The sequence below is a fragment of the Amblyomma mixtum genome, chromosome 4 (genome assembly GCF_055824585.1).
Source record: "Amblyomma mixtum isolate Tamu chromosome 4, ASM5582458v1, whole genome shotgun sequence".
Lineage (NCBI taxonomy): Eukaryota > Metazoa > Arthropoda > Arachnida > Ixodida > Ixodidae > Amblyomma > Amblyomma mixtum.
Window position 1 is genome coordinate 143713200 of NC_143015.1, and position 15626 is coordinate 143728825.

Below are 15626 nucleotides of genomic sequence, written 5' to 3' on the forward strand. Positions count from 1 at the left end.
AAGAATTAATTAAATGGATGTGATTTTTTAAGGAAGCAGGGCAAGCTAAAATTTTTTTAATTGGATTTTTTTATTTTTTCAGCATACGATATTGTCGCTATTTTTCTGAACGAGACTCACTGTCACACTCGTGTTAGAACATTTTTTTTGATACACAATGACATTTTTATAAACACAGTTTGTTCATGTTGAATGGTACGGCAAAACAGCGCTGACGGACGGGACGGAAGAAGACGGGACAGACACATGCGCTGCGCTCCGTGCCCCATTTTACACACATGGGCGTTATGAAGTTCTTCTATGTTGGGAGAAAATAAGAAAACAGGTATGCTGATTTTCTTCAGGCTTAGAATGATTATTACTTCTTACCTGGCGCCAGCTAAAAGGTACCTAGCGTTTTGTTTTGAGCCAGATTTAGCTCACGCTATCCGACTGCCGTGAAGTGCACTGACTAGATTCGATTCGGTGCGATTTCACGAGCAGTATAGATTTATTTTTGGCTCTGGGCCTCGAATTGAACAGTTTCTGCAATGACTAACGCCGAAGAATTTGTGCTAGGAGCATTGAATCTGCACTAGTCAGCGTATGTTTACCATCATGCTGTTGAATTCCGGCAGTGCCGTCCAGCGCAGAGCCCAGCGCCTGTGTGGAGGTTACCTAGAGTCTACTATAAATTCTTGTTCTTCAAAGCTCTCGCTGTCAGCAGCACACACAGACGAGACGAACGTGCTTACTGATCGCAGCTATACACTGGTTGAGGAGAAAAAAAAATTATGGCTGAGGCTTAGCTAAGGTTAAGCCTAGTCAGATGCGATGCATATTGGTGGCTAGGCTTGGTAATACATGGCTTTCCTTGGTTGCATACTTGGTCATTTTAATACAACCACTAGAAGCCTTCGTGGTGGGGGAAGACAACGGCATGGCTACAGCGGAACGCCGACTAACCCCGAGACGCGCGTTGGGTGAGCGCCTGGATTGCCACGGAAGCCGCGTCTGCCTGCCCGGTGGAGCGAGCGTTTCACCTATGAATGAATGAATGAACTTTATTTCCGTCATCATGGGGCCTCACAGTCGGGGCGCAGCAATTAGGAGGGGGCGCCTCCTAGCCGGCTCTCAGCACCGGAGACCGCGGAGAGAGTCTTGTGGTAAGCTGTCTCCGCCTGACGGATGATGAGTCTCTGCTGATCCGGGTCGTGGCTTCGGATCAGCGCTTCCCAGGTGGCAAGGTCTGGGATGATTTGTGTTTTAGCCCCAGGAGAATTCTGACATTCCCAAATTAAGTGATTTTGCGAAGTGATTCTGTGACAGCTACTACGGAGCTCAGGCTCCCCAGTGTCTTCGTCGTGCAATATAAAGTAGGGAAAGAATCTGTTGACCTGAAGCCTCCTCCAGGCCCTGCACTCCTTTGGAGTGAGTGACCTATCCGGAAGTGAGAGTGTTCTCCTATCTAGTCTTGGTGTCTACACCGAGTGTGAACGCGCGTTCGAAATGCGCGGGAATGCCGCTCGAGGACATTCCGGCGTCTGTGCGATGGCATCGTCACGACGACGTCACGGTGTCACGTGGCGTGACGGCTAGGGGTCCCACGGCGACGGCGCGAGGTGGAAGCCACCTCTCTCATCCGATGTCACGTGGTGTGACGTCACGGCGTCACGTGGTGTGACGTCACGGTGTCACGTGGTGTGACGTCTAGGGGTCCCACGCCGACGGCGTGAGTGGTAGCTCTAGCAATATGCTTCGCATAAAAGAAATGCCTCCACGGAAAGGAAGAAAACGCAAATGAGTATCCCGCAGTTTTGTCTGGGAGGGCGCTGCAATATGCGCTTACTTGCATTTAGGCGCTGAAAATATTCCTGATGAATGCAGTTGTTACTTTTAATCATGGCTGTATTACCCACCGGGACATTTTTATGTCATCTGGTGTTTCACCTGGATGACATACGGTCCAGTGGCAGTTTAAGTTCGACTGGCAATTACTACTTCGCTGAAAGTTATACGCAGCACATCACAAAAACGGCGCACAAAAAAGGGCAGCAAATAAATGAGAAAAGTAATGATTGTTGGGATGACTCCAGGCTACTGGCTGTTGAAATCATACATGAAAATGCATTTGTTGAGGGCAGTTTTGTAATGGAGCTCTCTTTTCACTTATAGCCAATTATCTGAAAACAAATTTTGCAGCATTTGACCCTTTTTCTCAGGAACCGCAAGATCTAGAATCACTATTTTGCCCAGTTTATATAAGAAAGACAAGGGAAAGTCTACTGAACCAGAACTATGTTAATTACTGCAGGGTATTTTGTTTCAGAGAATTTTTATTGCCGATTTTGGCCGAAAGATAGCGAGGTTCCTGTAAAAAACAAGCCAAAAATGGCAGACAGCTATTTATTCAGGTTCAGCAAAAAGTAATAAAAAGCTAATTACAATGATACTAGTGTCACTGCTGTAACCCTGGTAGCTGCCCAGAAAAAGGGTCTCAAAACGTATATAAAAATACATGGCAGGTACAGGGCCTAACCTGTCCATTAAGTGTCCGAAAGGAGTAGCAGGAAGCATTGTATTGTTTTCACTTGCTTTTGGCGCGTGACAACTCTAGTCGGTTATTACGTGCCAAAGAAAACAATCACAATTATATATTGCCCATCCTACTGTAATTGTCGGTCACTCATTATACACGTTTTGCTACGGTCTGCACAATCAAGTGGGCCCCGTCACATCTGACTGTAAAAAACAATAGACACACTACTTTATAAATATTTAACTTTTATAATAGAAAGGAACTAGAAATAAAACTCAGTATTAAATAGTGTAGTAAAAAAGCAGCTCACGTTTTATTTTCGGAACCGTTTGAACCCGTTTGAACCGGTTCGGGCTGGGTCGAACCGGTTCGGGAATGTGTCTCCGGAGCCGAAACCGAACCCGAACCCGAAAGGCGTGAACCCGAACCCGAACCGAACCCGAAAAAATTCCGGTTCGACACCCTGCCTGTACAGTGCTACTCAAAATGTAAAAGGCAGAGCACAGTACAACGCATGGAGATTCAGTGACGGAAAATTAATCGGTTGTGAATTGCATACAAATAACAATCTAGAAAAATTTATACCTATTATTAAAGCAGTACTGACCAGGAATACCGCGCCTGAATGACTTGCTTGTTGAATTTTCTCTTTTGATATTAAGCCAGAGTTCCTGAGGTGCACTTACTTGGGCAAGTTGCTACATTTCTGACGACGGACAGATCTTTCAATAGGTGACAGCACAATCACTTCAAAAGATAGGCAAGTCCTCTATGCAAGCTTTTTCGGCGCACTGAACCCCACAGTGAACCCGCTTTCCTATGATTCTGAAGGAGTGCGAAACCTTGTGCGAATGTGTGGTGATAGTGAGGCAATGTTTTTGTGCCTTCTGAGTTGGTGTGAAAACATTCCTAATGTTTCACAGAAAGGGATCTGCGATATACTTATGCACTTAGATTAAAACTGCTGTTATTGTTAGTGGAGTGCTCCAAATGCAGACGCCAACACTTTATTAAGATGTGCCTCACAGCGCAGTCCTGTTTTGCCGCTAAAATTCAATCAGTCAAAATGAATACTTTCCTCCGCTGAAGTCAAACCACCTTTCCTGCTTGTGCCGTCGTAAGACTATCGACGGCGTTCTTCTTCGCGTATAGCACACTTGAGGAGTCTGTCGCTCTAGTAACAAAATTGCATTCTGTTTTTCTTTTGTAATGGTCACGTTTGGAAGATGAAATGTAGAAGTACACCGAAAATTTGAATTATTTGACCGACGCTGGCTAAGCATTCTAATGCCAGGACCAATATATTCCAGCATTTTCAAAACGCCATTGTTGCCTGTAAAGCTGGCATAAGTATTCCTCTCCCCCTGGACCTTCTTAATATAAAAAAAAAACTTGCCTCTAATGGACAAAATGGACCGCACTTGTAATCTGTGCTTCTTGACAGGCGCACGAGCACAGCTGGAACGACACACAAAGAAAACAAAAAGAGTTTGGCGTTGGAAACAGGGCATAGAAGAGACACTACTAACATCACCATATATTTTCCCCCGAAATTTCGACGCCCTCAATTCAAAATATATGTGGGTGCGAATGGAAAAGAGGTATCATGGATTAAAAGCTAGCAAAGCTTGCATGGTCTCCTGGGCGAGTTTTTGTGACGAGCTGTCACAATTTAGCTGCATTTTTCCTCGTCTCCGCTGTATATTTAGCCTACCATCTCATACAGCGCCTTACTGGGTCGAAGCAGAAATAGCAAATGGCGCCTAACTCATGCACAAACACGTACAAGGGAGAGAGAGAGAGAGAGAGAGAGAGAGAGAGAGAGAGAGAGAGAGAGATAAATTTATAACGACGCAGCTTTAAAACACACTGGTATTACATGTGGGTTGTTCACTTCTAGCGTTTCAAATGATCAGCGCAAGATGCACAACTTGCTTCTTCCGACGTCAGCCTTAGCGTGTAATGGTCCTGTTTCTTTTTTTTTTTTAACAGTAATAATGTAAGAAAGCTGCACCAGTCATTGTATTTATTTGTTCCTTTGTATTGCAGCAAGCTGTAGGGAAATCTAACGGCTACAATGCCTCAAAAAGGCTTTCGTTGTTGTTGACGTTCAGCGAGTAGGTAGAGAGACACGTTAGACAAACATTTGACAACAGCACTTCAAAGCGTAAATACAAATCGCAACGACAGAAATGTGGTCACATGAAATTTGAGTCACACAGGAGGTTACAAAAGCAAAAATAAAACATCTGCAATAAAAAATGTAGTGAGCTGAAGAAGATCAATCGTGACGCAGTCTAGTAACGCACTGTTGCTCGTCTATGGGCCTCCATCTCCGTGCATACTGCGGCAGTGATATCAATTCACAAACAACAGCAATTGACCGAAAAGGCCCATGGTAAGAAGTGTGCTGTGTTACTCCTCTAAAAAATAAGAGCAAAAAGCGAAATCAGCCGTTCACTGCTTTTATCTATTACACAATTGAGAAGCATCAAAAGTGTGACATCAGCAAATGTGTCGTCACAAGAGCCGCGCATGGCGGCTAACAGCGCTCCGGAAAAACGTACTCACCCAGTGCGATTCCGCAGAAAGCTGCTACCTGTGGGACGCTCATCATTTGTGCGAAAGTGTTTTGCACTTGGTACTGGTAAAAAAATCCGTTATTTCTAAAAAGAAATGCACCTTATATGAGCCTCGGTCGCAGCTTTCTAATCTCCATACGAACAAAAAAAGAAAGGACGGAATGCAGCCTTTACTTGCAACAGCATGTCCTCCTGGCATTCGTTGCAGAAATTCCATTTCTGCAGTTCGTTGATCTCTCCGCAAGGTATGCAAAGTAGTCTGAGGGAAAGCTTTCGCCGCTTCAGTTATACCGCAAATAAAACTCTGACGACATCGGAATACCCAGTACCCAAACCGTGAGCTATCGATGAAGGTGCTGGAGGAATTGAACCTCAAAACGATGGAAGGGAGAGCCAATAAGCGGAGTTGGATAGGCTCGAGGTATTTGTTTCTGTCAAAACCCACAAGGCTGACAGCCCACTCAAGGTCATCATAACAGAGGGAGGATCTTTGCAGGAGCTGCTGGGTCAATTTCTGCAGCGCTGTTTGAACACGCTCACGGGAGATGACCCTTCTGCGTTCGTAACCTTTGAAGTGTGGTAGATGAATTGAGGGCATGGCTGGTGAAACCTCAAAGCACTTAGTCCATATGGAAGAGAGCTTTAATTCCATTTCCAATGGTGAACCATTATGTAAAGTGCGGCAACTGGTAGTACAGACAGGTGCTGATCTTTTTCGGAACAAAGGTGGAGTGTCTGTGGAGGTTTTATTCCATTTCCGATGGCGAATTATTATGTACAGTGCGCCAGCTGATAGAATAGACAGGTGCTTATCTTTTTCGGAACAAAGGTGGAGTGCCCGTGGACTCCTCCGTTGAGTTTTTGGTAAGGCGGAAACTTGGGCTAGTTGGAAAGCGTTTGGAATCATATTTGCTAGCGCTTAGTGAACACACGGGACAAGAACACAAGTACTCAGTACAGACGCTAGACCTAGCGTCTGTCCTGTGCATTTGTGTTCTTGTCCCGTGTGTTCACTAAGCGCTAGCAAGAAGGAGTTTTTGGTGTTTTACTTGTCGTCCACCAATGCAGATTTTAAATAGAAGAACTATGTGCAGAAGAATGGCATTTGCGTCGGTGCTAGTACAACTCCGACGTTGTGCCAAATTTGTTGGGCTACCTTGGACAACGCTCTTCGTTGCAGCCTAACTGCCGAGCGCGTTCTTCGTGTGTTTGAGTAAGAATACGATTTTTAGACCGTTAGCTCTACAGGTCACGTTTCGAGCATCCGAGTTATGCCACTTCCACGTATAGAATCCATGATGGCGGCCTCCATAGCAACGACATTGTATCCCAGTGGCTGCCATGGTAACCGAGGTGGTTACATACAATAAATAATAACAGGCAGCAGCGTGATACCCAATCACCACAGCTCGAATCTAAACTACGTCGATCCGGTATATCCCTGACTGGCAGGTGTCAAAGTCGGGCCACTTAGTCCCGACATTCGTGTAAAATTTGTCGGTGAACCGTTTGCCATAGATTTTTCGGGATGGTGTCCTACGATTCAACGTTTCGTGTAGCATAAACTTAAGTTATAGCCTAGCTCGTGGCAGGGATTCGAACCGATGACCTAAGTCCCCCATTGTACGTCTTTACGAATCTTCATGTGAAAATTGCGGCTAAACCGCTTGTCGCAGAGTGTTTGGAGTGCAGGCACACGATTTCGCTTTTCGGGCAGCACAAACTTAGTAGTTAAGTTATGGTCTAGCTCGCAGCAGGAATTTGAACCGGCGACCTGTGTTAAGTGTGTTAACGCTCGATATTTGATCGCTGCCTCAGCGTCGGCTCATTTTTTAATCATCGTGAGGCTTGCAGCTGGTCACTCACTTCAAATCATTCTCTGCAATGTGCTGAATGTATGTCATGCTTGTGCGGGGGCAATGAATTTTGTACACGAAATGCCAAGTTAAAATGAGATTCGGATTTTAGACTTAAAGTCAACGTTCCCTAAAGGCCACATCTGCTGGAACTGCTCACCTATAACTAAGAACGCGCATTTTTCATGTGCCTTATCGAACTCTGAGCCGGTCAAGACAGGCATAACCAGTCTCTGCTTCAACAATGCCCTTCAGAAAAGTATCCTGCATGATGTGAATGGCATCTTTCGAAGGTAGGTCAATCGCCTGAGTGATGCAGCTTATCAGGCCGACGCGCTCATCGCTGCAGAAAATGTACGAAAGGAATTCCCGGCGTGTGGTAAATGCTAGACTAGAAAGAAGAAAGATCGGGGATATGGTTAGGTTTATGATGTTTAACGTGCAGAGCGACTCAGGCTATGAGGACGCCATAGTGAAGGGCTCCGGAAATTTCGACCACCTGGGGTTCATTAACGTGCACTGACATCGCGCAGTACACGGGCCTATAAAATTTCGCCTCCAGCGAAATTCAACCACCATGTCCGGGATTGAACCCCCGTCTTTCGGGTCAGCAGCCGAGCCCCATAACCACTTAGCCACCGCGGCGGCAGATCTAAGATATGCCGTATCTTCAAGGCATTACAAATAACTTGAAGAAAGTGGCACAACGGCACGGCGTGGCTGTTTTCCGCACCCAAGACAATGTACCAATTAAGCCGTCAAAAAGTTCTACTCTTTCATGACTACGAGGTACTGGAGGGATGAGAAAGAGTGAACTTTCGGGTGTTAGCCTCTCACGCGGAGAATTGTACTCCATTACGAAGTTTAAATGTCGGCAGCCGTTTTAGCGGTCTTGCTGCCAAGGGTATTTATACGTGCATTTAAAGCTCGACCCCATTGATAGCGTAGCCACTTTAAAACAGTGCCCGTGCACTGATTTGATCGTAAAGCATCCATTACCACCTCGCAGTCCGAACATCCTGCGTTAAGAAGCTACGCTTGGCGCTCTAATGAACATCGCCGTCACCACATTCATCATGCATGCCGCTACGCCGCTGCTGTTGCTGCAATGTTTCGAAGTGCCGTGACACTCATGACGCCAGCGTAAAGGAACACTAAAAATTAGTAGGGTAGGTTGAAATTTCGGCAGTTAATAATGATAAAGATGCTCCTTTCTAAAAGATTGAATATTTTATAACTTAAAAAGAAATGATGGTTGGTTTTGGTTTATGGGGTTTAACGTCCCAAAGCAACTAAGGCTATGAGAGACGCCGTAGTGGAGGGCTCCGGAAATTTCGACCACCTGGGGTTCTTTAACGTGCACTGACATCGCACAGTACACGAGCCTCTAGAATTTCTCCTCCAAAGAAATTCCAGCCGCCGCGGCCGGGATCGAACCCGCGTCTTTCGGGTCAGCAGCCGAGCACCATAACCGCTGAGCCACCGCGGCGGCCTTTTAAAAAGAAATGAGTAAAATTATATATGTAGCTGTCGTTAACGCCGGCTTTTCCACTAGTATAGTAAGGCAACGTAAAGTCAGATGTTTGCTGAAAGGAACATAAAAAAGAATTACGACACTCAAATATCAGGCTAACATTTCTTTCATCTCTGCTGCTAGCGCACATTTATCGCTCGTGGAAAGCAAAATCTACCAAAGGAAAATTAAATCGAGGGAACCCACTACATTCCACTTTCTATATCGTGTGAAAAGTTCAAGTCGGAGTGTTGAAAAAAAAAATCGAAAATTCGTGGAATGTTGCCGCTTACTATTTTTTCGCGAGGGAAGCAAAGCAGTGACATTACATTAATGTCGGCCTTCCCTTGACAGAGACATCTGTTCAATGCCTCCGCCCGTCTCTTCCCGAAGCGCAACATACATAAAAGCTGCGCCTTATAAAGTTCACAGACTTGGGAAGCGTTTAGCTGACTCAACATGCACACGCGTTGTACACATGCACAAATGCTCATGCACACATGCACGCACCTTGTTTTCTTGATGATCAGTGTTTTTCAAGCCATTCTGCTTCATTGTGGCCGTTTTTGTTATCCTTTTTTCAAGGGTTCACTGATGTCGGCACGTAACCATACGTCCTTGAAACGGGCTGAGGTTGGACTTTTGTATCATCATCATCATACGTACTAGGCCCACTGTAGGGCAAAGGCCCCTCCCATGTCTCTCCAATTAACCCTATTTTGTGACAGCTGCGGCTACTCTATCCTTGCAGACTTCTTAGTGTCGTCCGCCCACTTAGCTTTCTGCCGCCCTCTGCTACGCTTACGTTCTCTTGGAATCCATTCGGTTACCCTTAAGGACCAGCGGTTATCTTGCCTTCGCATTGCATGCCCTGCCCAAGCCCATTTCTTCCTGTTGATTTTGACTAGGATGTCATTAGCCAGCGTTTATTCCCCCACCCACTCCGCATATCGAAGACGTATTAGCGGAGGCGTATACCGCATTACCGGACGATGCCTGCGTACGCGCAGTGGCCCCACCCATGTCACTGCGCATGCGCGGGCATCGTCCGGTAAACCGGTATACGTCTCCGATAGTACGTCTCCGGTATGTTAAGAACGCCTGTTAACACTCAAGAATGCCGTCGCTGCTTTCCAACTGAGGGCGAGATTATTGCAAACAGTATGAACACTTTGGAAGATAAGGGGATGGAAAGAGCTGGCCGTTATGGCATACATCACGGAAGCCAGCAGACAGTCACTGAAACATCACGCCCTCAGAAAATCCGAAGAAGCTCCAGGAAAAAGCAAGTATGAAAATGATAGAGTATGGAACGAAGCATTAAGAAGCCCAGATTATAGGGTGAAAAAGGAACTGACTGAACTGGAAGCTGCAGTATCATTTAAATTTGTGTTAGTCTGGTAGTAAATAAACCGTTACTCCTCTCCCGGAGGCCTGCGTGCCGTGCAGGAGGGTATTTATTTATTTATTTATTTATTTATTTATTTATTTATTTATTACCTCAAAGGCCCCAGTTGTGGGGCATTACATGAGGGATGGGCGGATTACATGCAGATTATATAAAGATTACAGAGTACATAAAGATCAGGATACATAAAGATTACAGGATACATAAAGATTACAGGATACATAAAGATTACTGATTACATAAGGATGGCCTCAATCTTTTTCTTGAAGTCGATGCAGTTGACGATGAGTACGGCTTCCGGCGGCAGATCGGAGGAGGGCCAGTTGAAACAATTATATTATTTTGAACTGAACTGAAAGCAAGGGGCATAGGGGATCTCTTTTTAATTTCTAGTTTTAATTGATGGGAGATTAATCAAAGGTAAAGAAAAACAACCGCATGGCGCCGGTGGGATCGGAATCCACGACCTCCGAATTTCGCGTCCAGTGCTCTACCAAATGAGCTGCGCTGATGGCTGTCCAATCTTCTGCTTTTTCATGGGTACTCATCTGTAATGTAACTGAACCTTGAGAGTATTCACCGGTGCCACCCTCGTCCATAGCAGCGGATATAGTACGTCCGGTGGTACCGCTAGTGGCACGTACGAACGCTTTCGAACAGTGAGGGCCGAAGCTGGGCGAGGATCCTCTTATGCCACTTAGAGACTATAGTGAACTAGTATACTATTCTAGTTCACTATACTAGAGACATAGAGGGAAAGGAGTGAACATCTGGAAAGTCAGCGGCAGTGCGCCGATTGGTATCGACATCAAGGCCACGCGGAGGGAAGAGGAAGTGAACCCCAGCTCGTGCAAGGCTGAACATTGTAGAAAGCTGAAAGTGGACAAAGAAAAACGTGGACGATGCGATTGGAGGGTGGACATCACAGCGTGGACCGCACGGCCACCGCCATCGACGATAAGATACATTCGTATGGCGGCTACTTCACTAGTGAGGACTACATCACCCGACATCCGATTGACGCCCAGGTCTCCGACACGGCATCCCTGCGCTGCCTACCGAGCCAGAAGGAACCGCACCTTGAAGACGAGCCCTACCGGAGGCGCGGTCACAGGTTGTGGCGTACGGCGGCAGCATTTACCTCTGGGGAGGCCACGATGGCAACGGGGCCTGCAGCGTTATTGTTGTGTCCCCTTATTGCTTTTGTGTGTGTGCGCCCCCGCATCCTCCTCCTAACGACCACTCGCATCCTCCTCCTAACGACCACTCGCATCCTCCTCCTAACGACCACTTGCCCCTCGTCGCACGCTGTCGCCAGATGCCCCCCCATGGTGCGCCCCCGCGTCCTCCTCCTGTTTTGTGAAGCCACTCCCTCCCGTGGACGCTTCTCCGCTCCCTCCTTTCTTCGGGCGGCCAGTTCGGCTCCTGCCTCGGTCGACGCTGGTCGCACCCTCATCGGCTTTAAATAAACGAAGTCTTAAAGTACCGTGTGCGTCTTTCGCTGCATTCAACACAGCGACCGGACACGACAGTGGCGACGAGAAAGTGGATTCGACCCGCGCTACGCAACGCTATTGACAAGCCATGGCTACGCGAGGGTTTCCCAATCAGATACCAGAGTTCAACGGCTCATCGTGGTCATCGTGGGTTGGACGCCTTCAGTTCTACTTTGAAGCTAACAACATCACAGACCCAGCCTTGAAGAGGGCCAACCTGCTGACGCTGTGCGGGGAGCAGACCTACGATACTGTCTGCGCCCTTATTCAGCCAAGCACACCAGCGGCAGTGTCTTACGACGACATCGTAAAAGCGCTGCAAAAGCACTACGACCCAAGGCCATCCGAGGTCTACAGCCGGGCTCGCTTCCAACGACGAGATCAACTGGGAGGAGAAACTGTGAGCGCCTACGTAGCCGCGCTCAAGAAGCTCGCTGCCGACTGCAATTTTGGAACGCTGTCGACAACAGCTACCGGGCAGGAGGGAGACGCAGCTTCTTCTGCTAACACCACCATGCTTCCCTTGGACGTGATGTTACGCGACAGATTTGTGTGCGGACTGAGTGACGAGTCACTGCAGCAGCGCCTGTTCGCTGAGAAGGACCTCACATTCAGCAAAGCTTACGACATCGCCGTTCGAGCGGAGAGCGCCGGTCACCAGCAGAGAGGGATTCGCCGGAACACCGAGCCGGTACACCAGACAAGCAACCAGGTGCGCAAGCCTTCTGTTGTTGTAAAATCGGTCAAAAAGGCACAACGCTGCTGGCGGTGTGACGACCAACACAACCCCCAGGGATGTCGATTTCAGTCAGCCACGTGTAATTTTTGCCACAAGCGAGGGCATATCGAAAGAGCATGCATTACGAAACGGAGACTTGCCAAGATAAAGTCACCTTCCCAGCCTAATCACAGCGTCAACGCCTCAGAGAATACGCCGTTATCTGATCTCCATGGAACAACATCAGCAACACCATCTGTGTTGTACGACCTGAACACCATGAATCTCGGCACGCGACCGAAGATTTTTACAGAAGTAAGCGTACATCACCAGCTGATTAAGTTCGAGGTGGACTCCGGCGCAGCCTGTACTCTGATCAGTGAGGACACGTTCCGAACTTCATGGCCATCTGACGCACCCGCCCTGCAACAAGACGACACGCACCTGCGAACGTGGTCAGGACAAAATCTGCCACTATTGGGCTCTGCCAACGTGCAGGTTAACTACAACGGCCAGACCCATACGCTACCTCTGCTTGTTGTGAAGGGCACAGGATCAAGCCTTCTAGGGAGAAACTGGTTTTCTCCACTAGGCGTGATGATATGCGGCATACACCAGACGCCGAGCCAGAACATGGTTGGTAAACATCAAAACGCCGATGCGCTAAGCCGTCTGCCACTAGACGCAACTGTTGACGAACCATTTCCACCAGGAGACGTTCTGATGTTCGAAGCACTGCCAGAACCTCCGCTTACAGCAGGCACAGTTGCAGCATCTACGCAGAAGTGCGCAGCTCTCCGGCTAGTTTACACAGCTGTTCAACAAGGCAACGTGCATAAACTCAAAGGGGACAACTTCGACGCTTACCGCAGGCGAGCTACAGAGTTGAGCACCCATCGCGGCTGCATCATATTTGGGTCCCGAGTTGTGATGCCGAGAGAACTACGCGCACAAGCTATGTCTCTCATCCACGCCGGACATCGGGGCATCGTTGCAATGAAAAAGTGTGCCAGAAGCTACATGTGGTGGCCTGGCATTGACAACGACATCGAAACAGTGGTGCGAGAATGCAAGCCTTGCCAGAGCAGCCGGAGCGCCCCGCCGAAAGCTCCTGTCCCAGAATGGGAAAAGCCAGACACACCATGGCACACACTGCACATTGATTTTGCAGGACCAATTGAGGGCTGCACTTTCCTTGTGGTCGTAGATGCCTACACAAAGTGGCTTGAGATAAGGCAAATGGGACAGACGACTTCGGCAGCAGTCATTGACAACCTCCGATCACTATTTGCAACGTTCGGCCTGCCGCGCAAGGTAGTGTCGGACAACGGAACACCGTTTGTGTCTGCGGAGATCCTCAAGTTTTATCGCGACAACGGGATCTCATCAGTTACATCGGCCCCCTACCACCCAGCGACAAACGGACAAGCCGAGCGCTACGTAGCCGAGCTAAAACGCGCCCTTGAAAGAGATCAGACAGGCTCGCGGCAGCGCCGCCTTGCGCGCTTTCTCTTCAAGCAGCACACGACGGTTCAGAGCACAACAGGCGAGACCCCCTCGAAAATGATGTTCGAGCGTGAAATGCGAACCCAGCTCACAGCCATCCTCCCCGAGCCAAAGGCAGAGACGTTCCGGGAAGAAAAAGCAATTCCGCGCTGCGGCACGCTTAATGAGGGGCAGCGCGTCCTCGCCCGACAGTTTCTGAAAAAGCCACGCTGGGAGGAAGCTACAATTGTCAGACGCATAGGCCTGCGCTCTTGGCTCGTCAACATACATGGCACAGTAGCACGCCGACATCTCAACCAGCTACGTAGATTTACGACGCCGTCTGAGAGCTGTCCGCCAGCGGAGAGAACACGTGCACCATCTTCCCACATAGCCTGGCACCTCTTCCCGGAAGAAGAGACTTCGCCCAGGACAGACCTAGGAGACACAGCGAACAACAGCCAGCCTACAAGTGTTTCTCCCCCGAGCGCACAAAGCCAGCGCGCCTCCACGCGTGAGCGCCGACCCCCTGCACGATACCAGGCAACTTTCTAAGGGGGAAGGAAGTGTTGTGTCCCCTTATTGCTTTTGTGTGTGTGCGCCCCCACATCCTCCTCCTAACGACCACTCGCATCCTCCTCCTAACGACCACTCGCATCCTCCTCCTAACGACCACTTGCCCCTCGTCGCACGCTGTCGCCAGATGCCCCCCCATGGTGCGCCCCCGCGTCCTCCTCCTGTTTTGTGAAGCCACTCCCTCCCGTGGACGCTTCTCCGCTCCCTCCTTTCTTCGGGCGGCCAGTTCGGCTCCTGCCTCGGTCGACGCTGGTCGCACCCTCATCGGCTTTAAATAAACGAAGTCTTAAAGTACCGTGTGCGTCTTTCGCTGCATTCAACACAGCGACCGGACACGACAGTTATGTACTGCCTTTACAACACGAGCCGTCCCAAGGTATGCGACCAAGCGCCATGGCAGTGTGACGGCAGCTGTGCATGCATCGTAGGCGGCATCGAAGCGGATGGTTCCTCGCCAGGCGTGCGCATCCAAGACCTGGAGAGCATGCTGTCGCAGCACCTGCACGCCAAGGGCCAACCCGCAGAGCTGCGATGCTTCCACTCCGCGTCGGCCATTGGAGACCGTATGTACATATGGGGCGGATGCAGTGACGCCTAGCGGCCGTGCCGGATTCTCAACGAAGTCTACTGCAACCGGCTGGCCTACTTTGACACGACCGCCCCCAGCTCATTCTCTCCGCAGGCGAACTGCTCGGTCTCCGTGGACAGATGCAGCCACTATATTTTGTTGGCAACGGACAACTGTACATATTAGCCGCCTACAGTTGCCTCCAGTAGACCTATTTCAGAAGCATCCATAAGTAAAGTCCTGAAACTTCTCATCAGAGCGTAATTAAGATGAGAGGCGGCGCCAGTGCTGCCGTGTGGTCGGTGACCGGCTGTCTGTCGTTGGTGGCACGAGGGCGGCATCCATCCAGTACAAGAATCTGCAGGTGAACGAACTTGTCTCCATGAGACATGCCTTCTGTGCTTGTAGCATGTTCTCTGTCATACACGTGTTTGACTTCGCAGCTAGAATGAAGACTCTAGGCCTCCGCCCAGCGTGAATTAATAACGGAATATCAGCGTCGTGTCGCAAGACATTCACATGGTCCACAGTTGGCCGGTGTGGACTAAAGACGCCGCTTTTCATTCTACATCTGATTTGTGCATGCATATTCAGCAGGCTCGTGTTTGATCACTGTGGCGCTGTCTGAGCAGTCTAAATAACGTTGATTAAACAGAGTTTAGAAGTATGCAGCGTGTCTTTGTGCGTTTATTGGTGTTTTCTTTCTTCGTTATCAGCGATAATATGTTTTCTTTATTACTGACAGAGAAGTGATCGGCTGTATTGCGTTACAGCCCCTATAATAGCCCCATCCTGTCAATGTGTAAGCTTGTTTTCGTTTTCTCTCCGTGTGTGCTAATATCAACTTTCGAGAAGCAGTTGTTTGCTTTAAAGCTACTGTGGTGTCTGGTTCAGACCAGACGCATG

General features: G+C 48.6%; 1 protein-coding gene across 1 annotated transcript; it reads left to right on the top strand.

Annotated features, from left to right (window-relative positions):
- Positions 1-10779: 10779 nt before the first annotated feature.
- Positions 10780-14750, top strand: LOC149348564 (kelch domain-containing protein 3-like). Its single transcript, XM_089541796.1, has 2 exons — positions 10780-10999; positions 14581-14750. Exons 1-2 carry the CDS (start codon positions 10780-10782, stop codon positions 14748-14750), a joined length of 390 nt encoding a protein of 129 aa, XP_089397922.1.
- Positions 14751-15626: the final 876 nt, after the last annotated feature.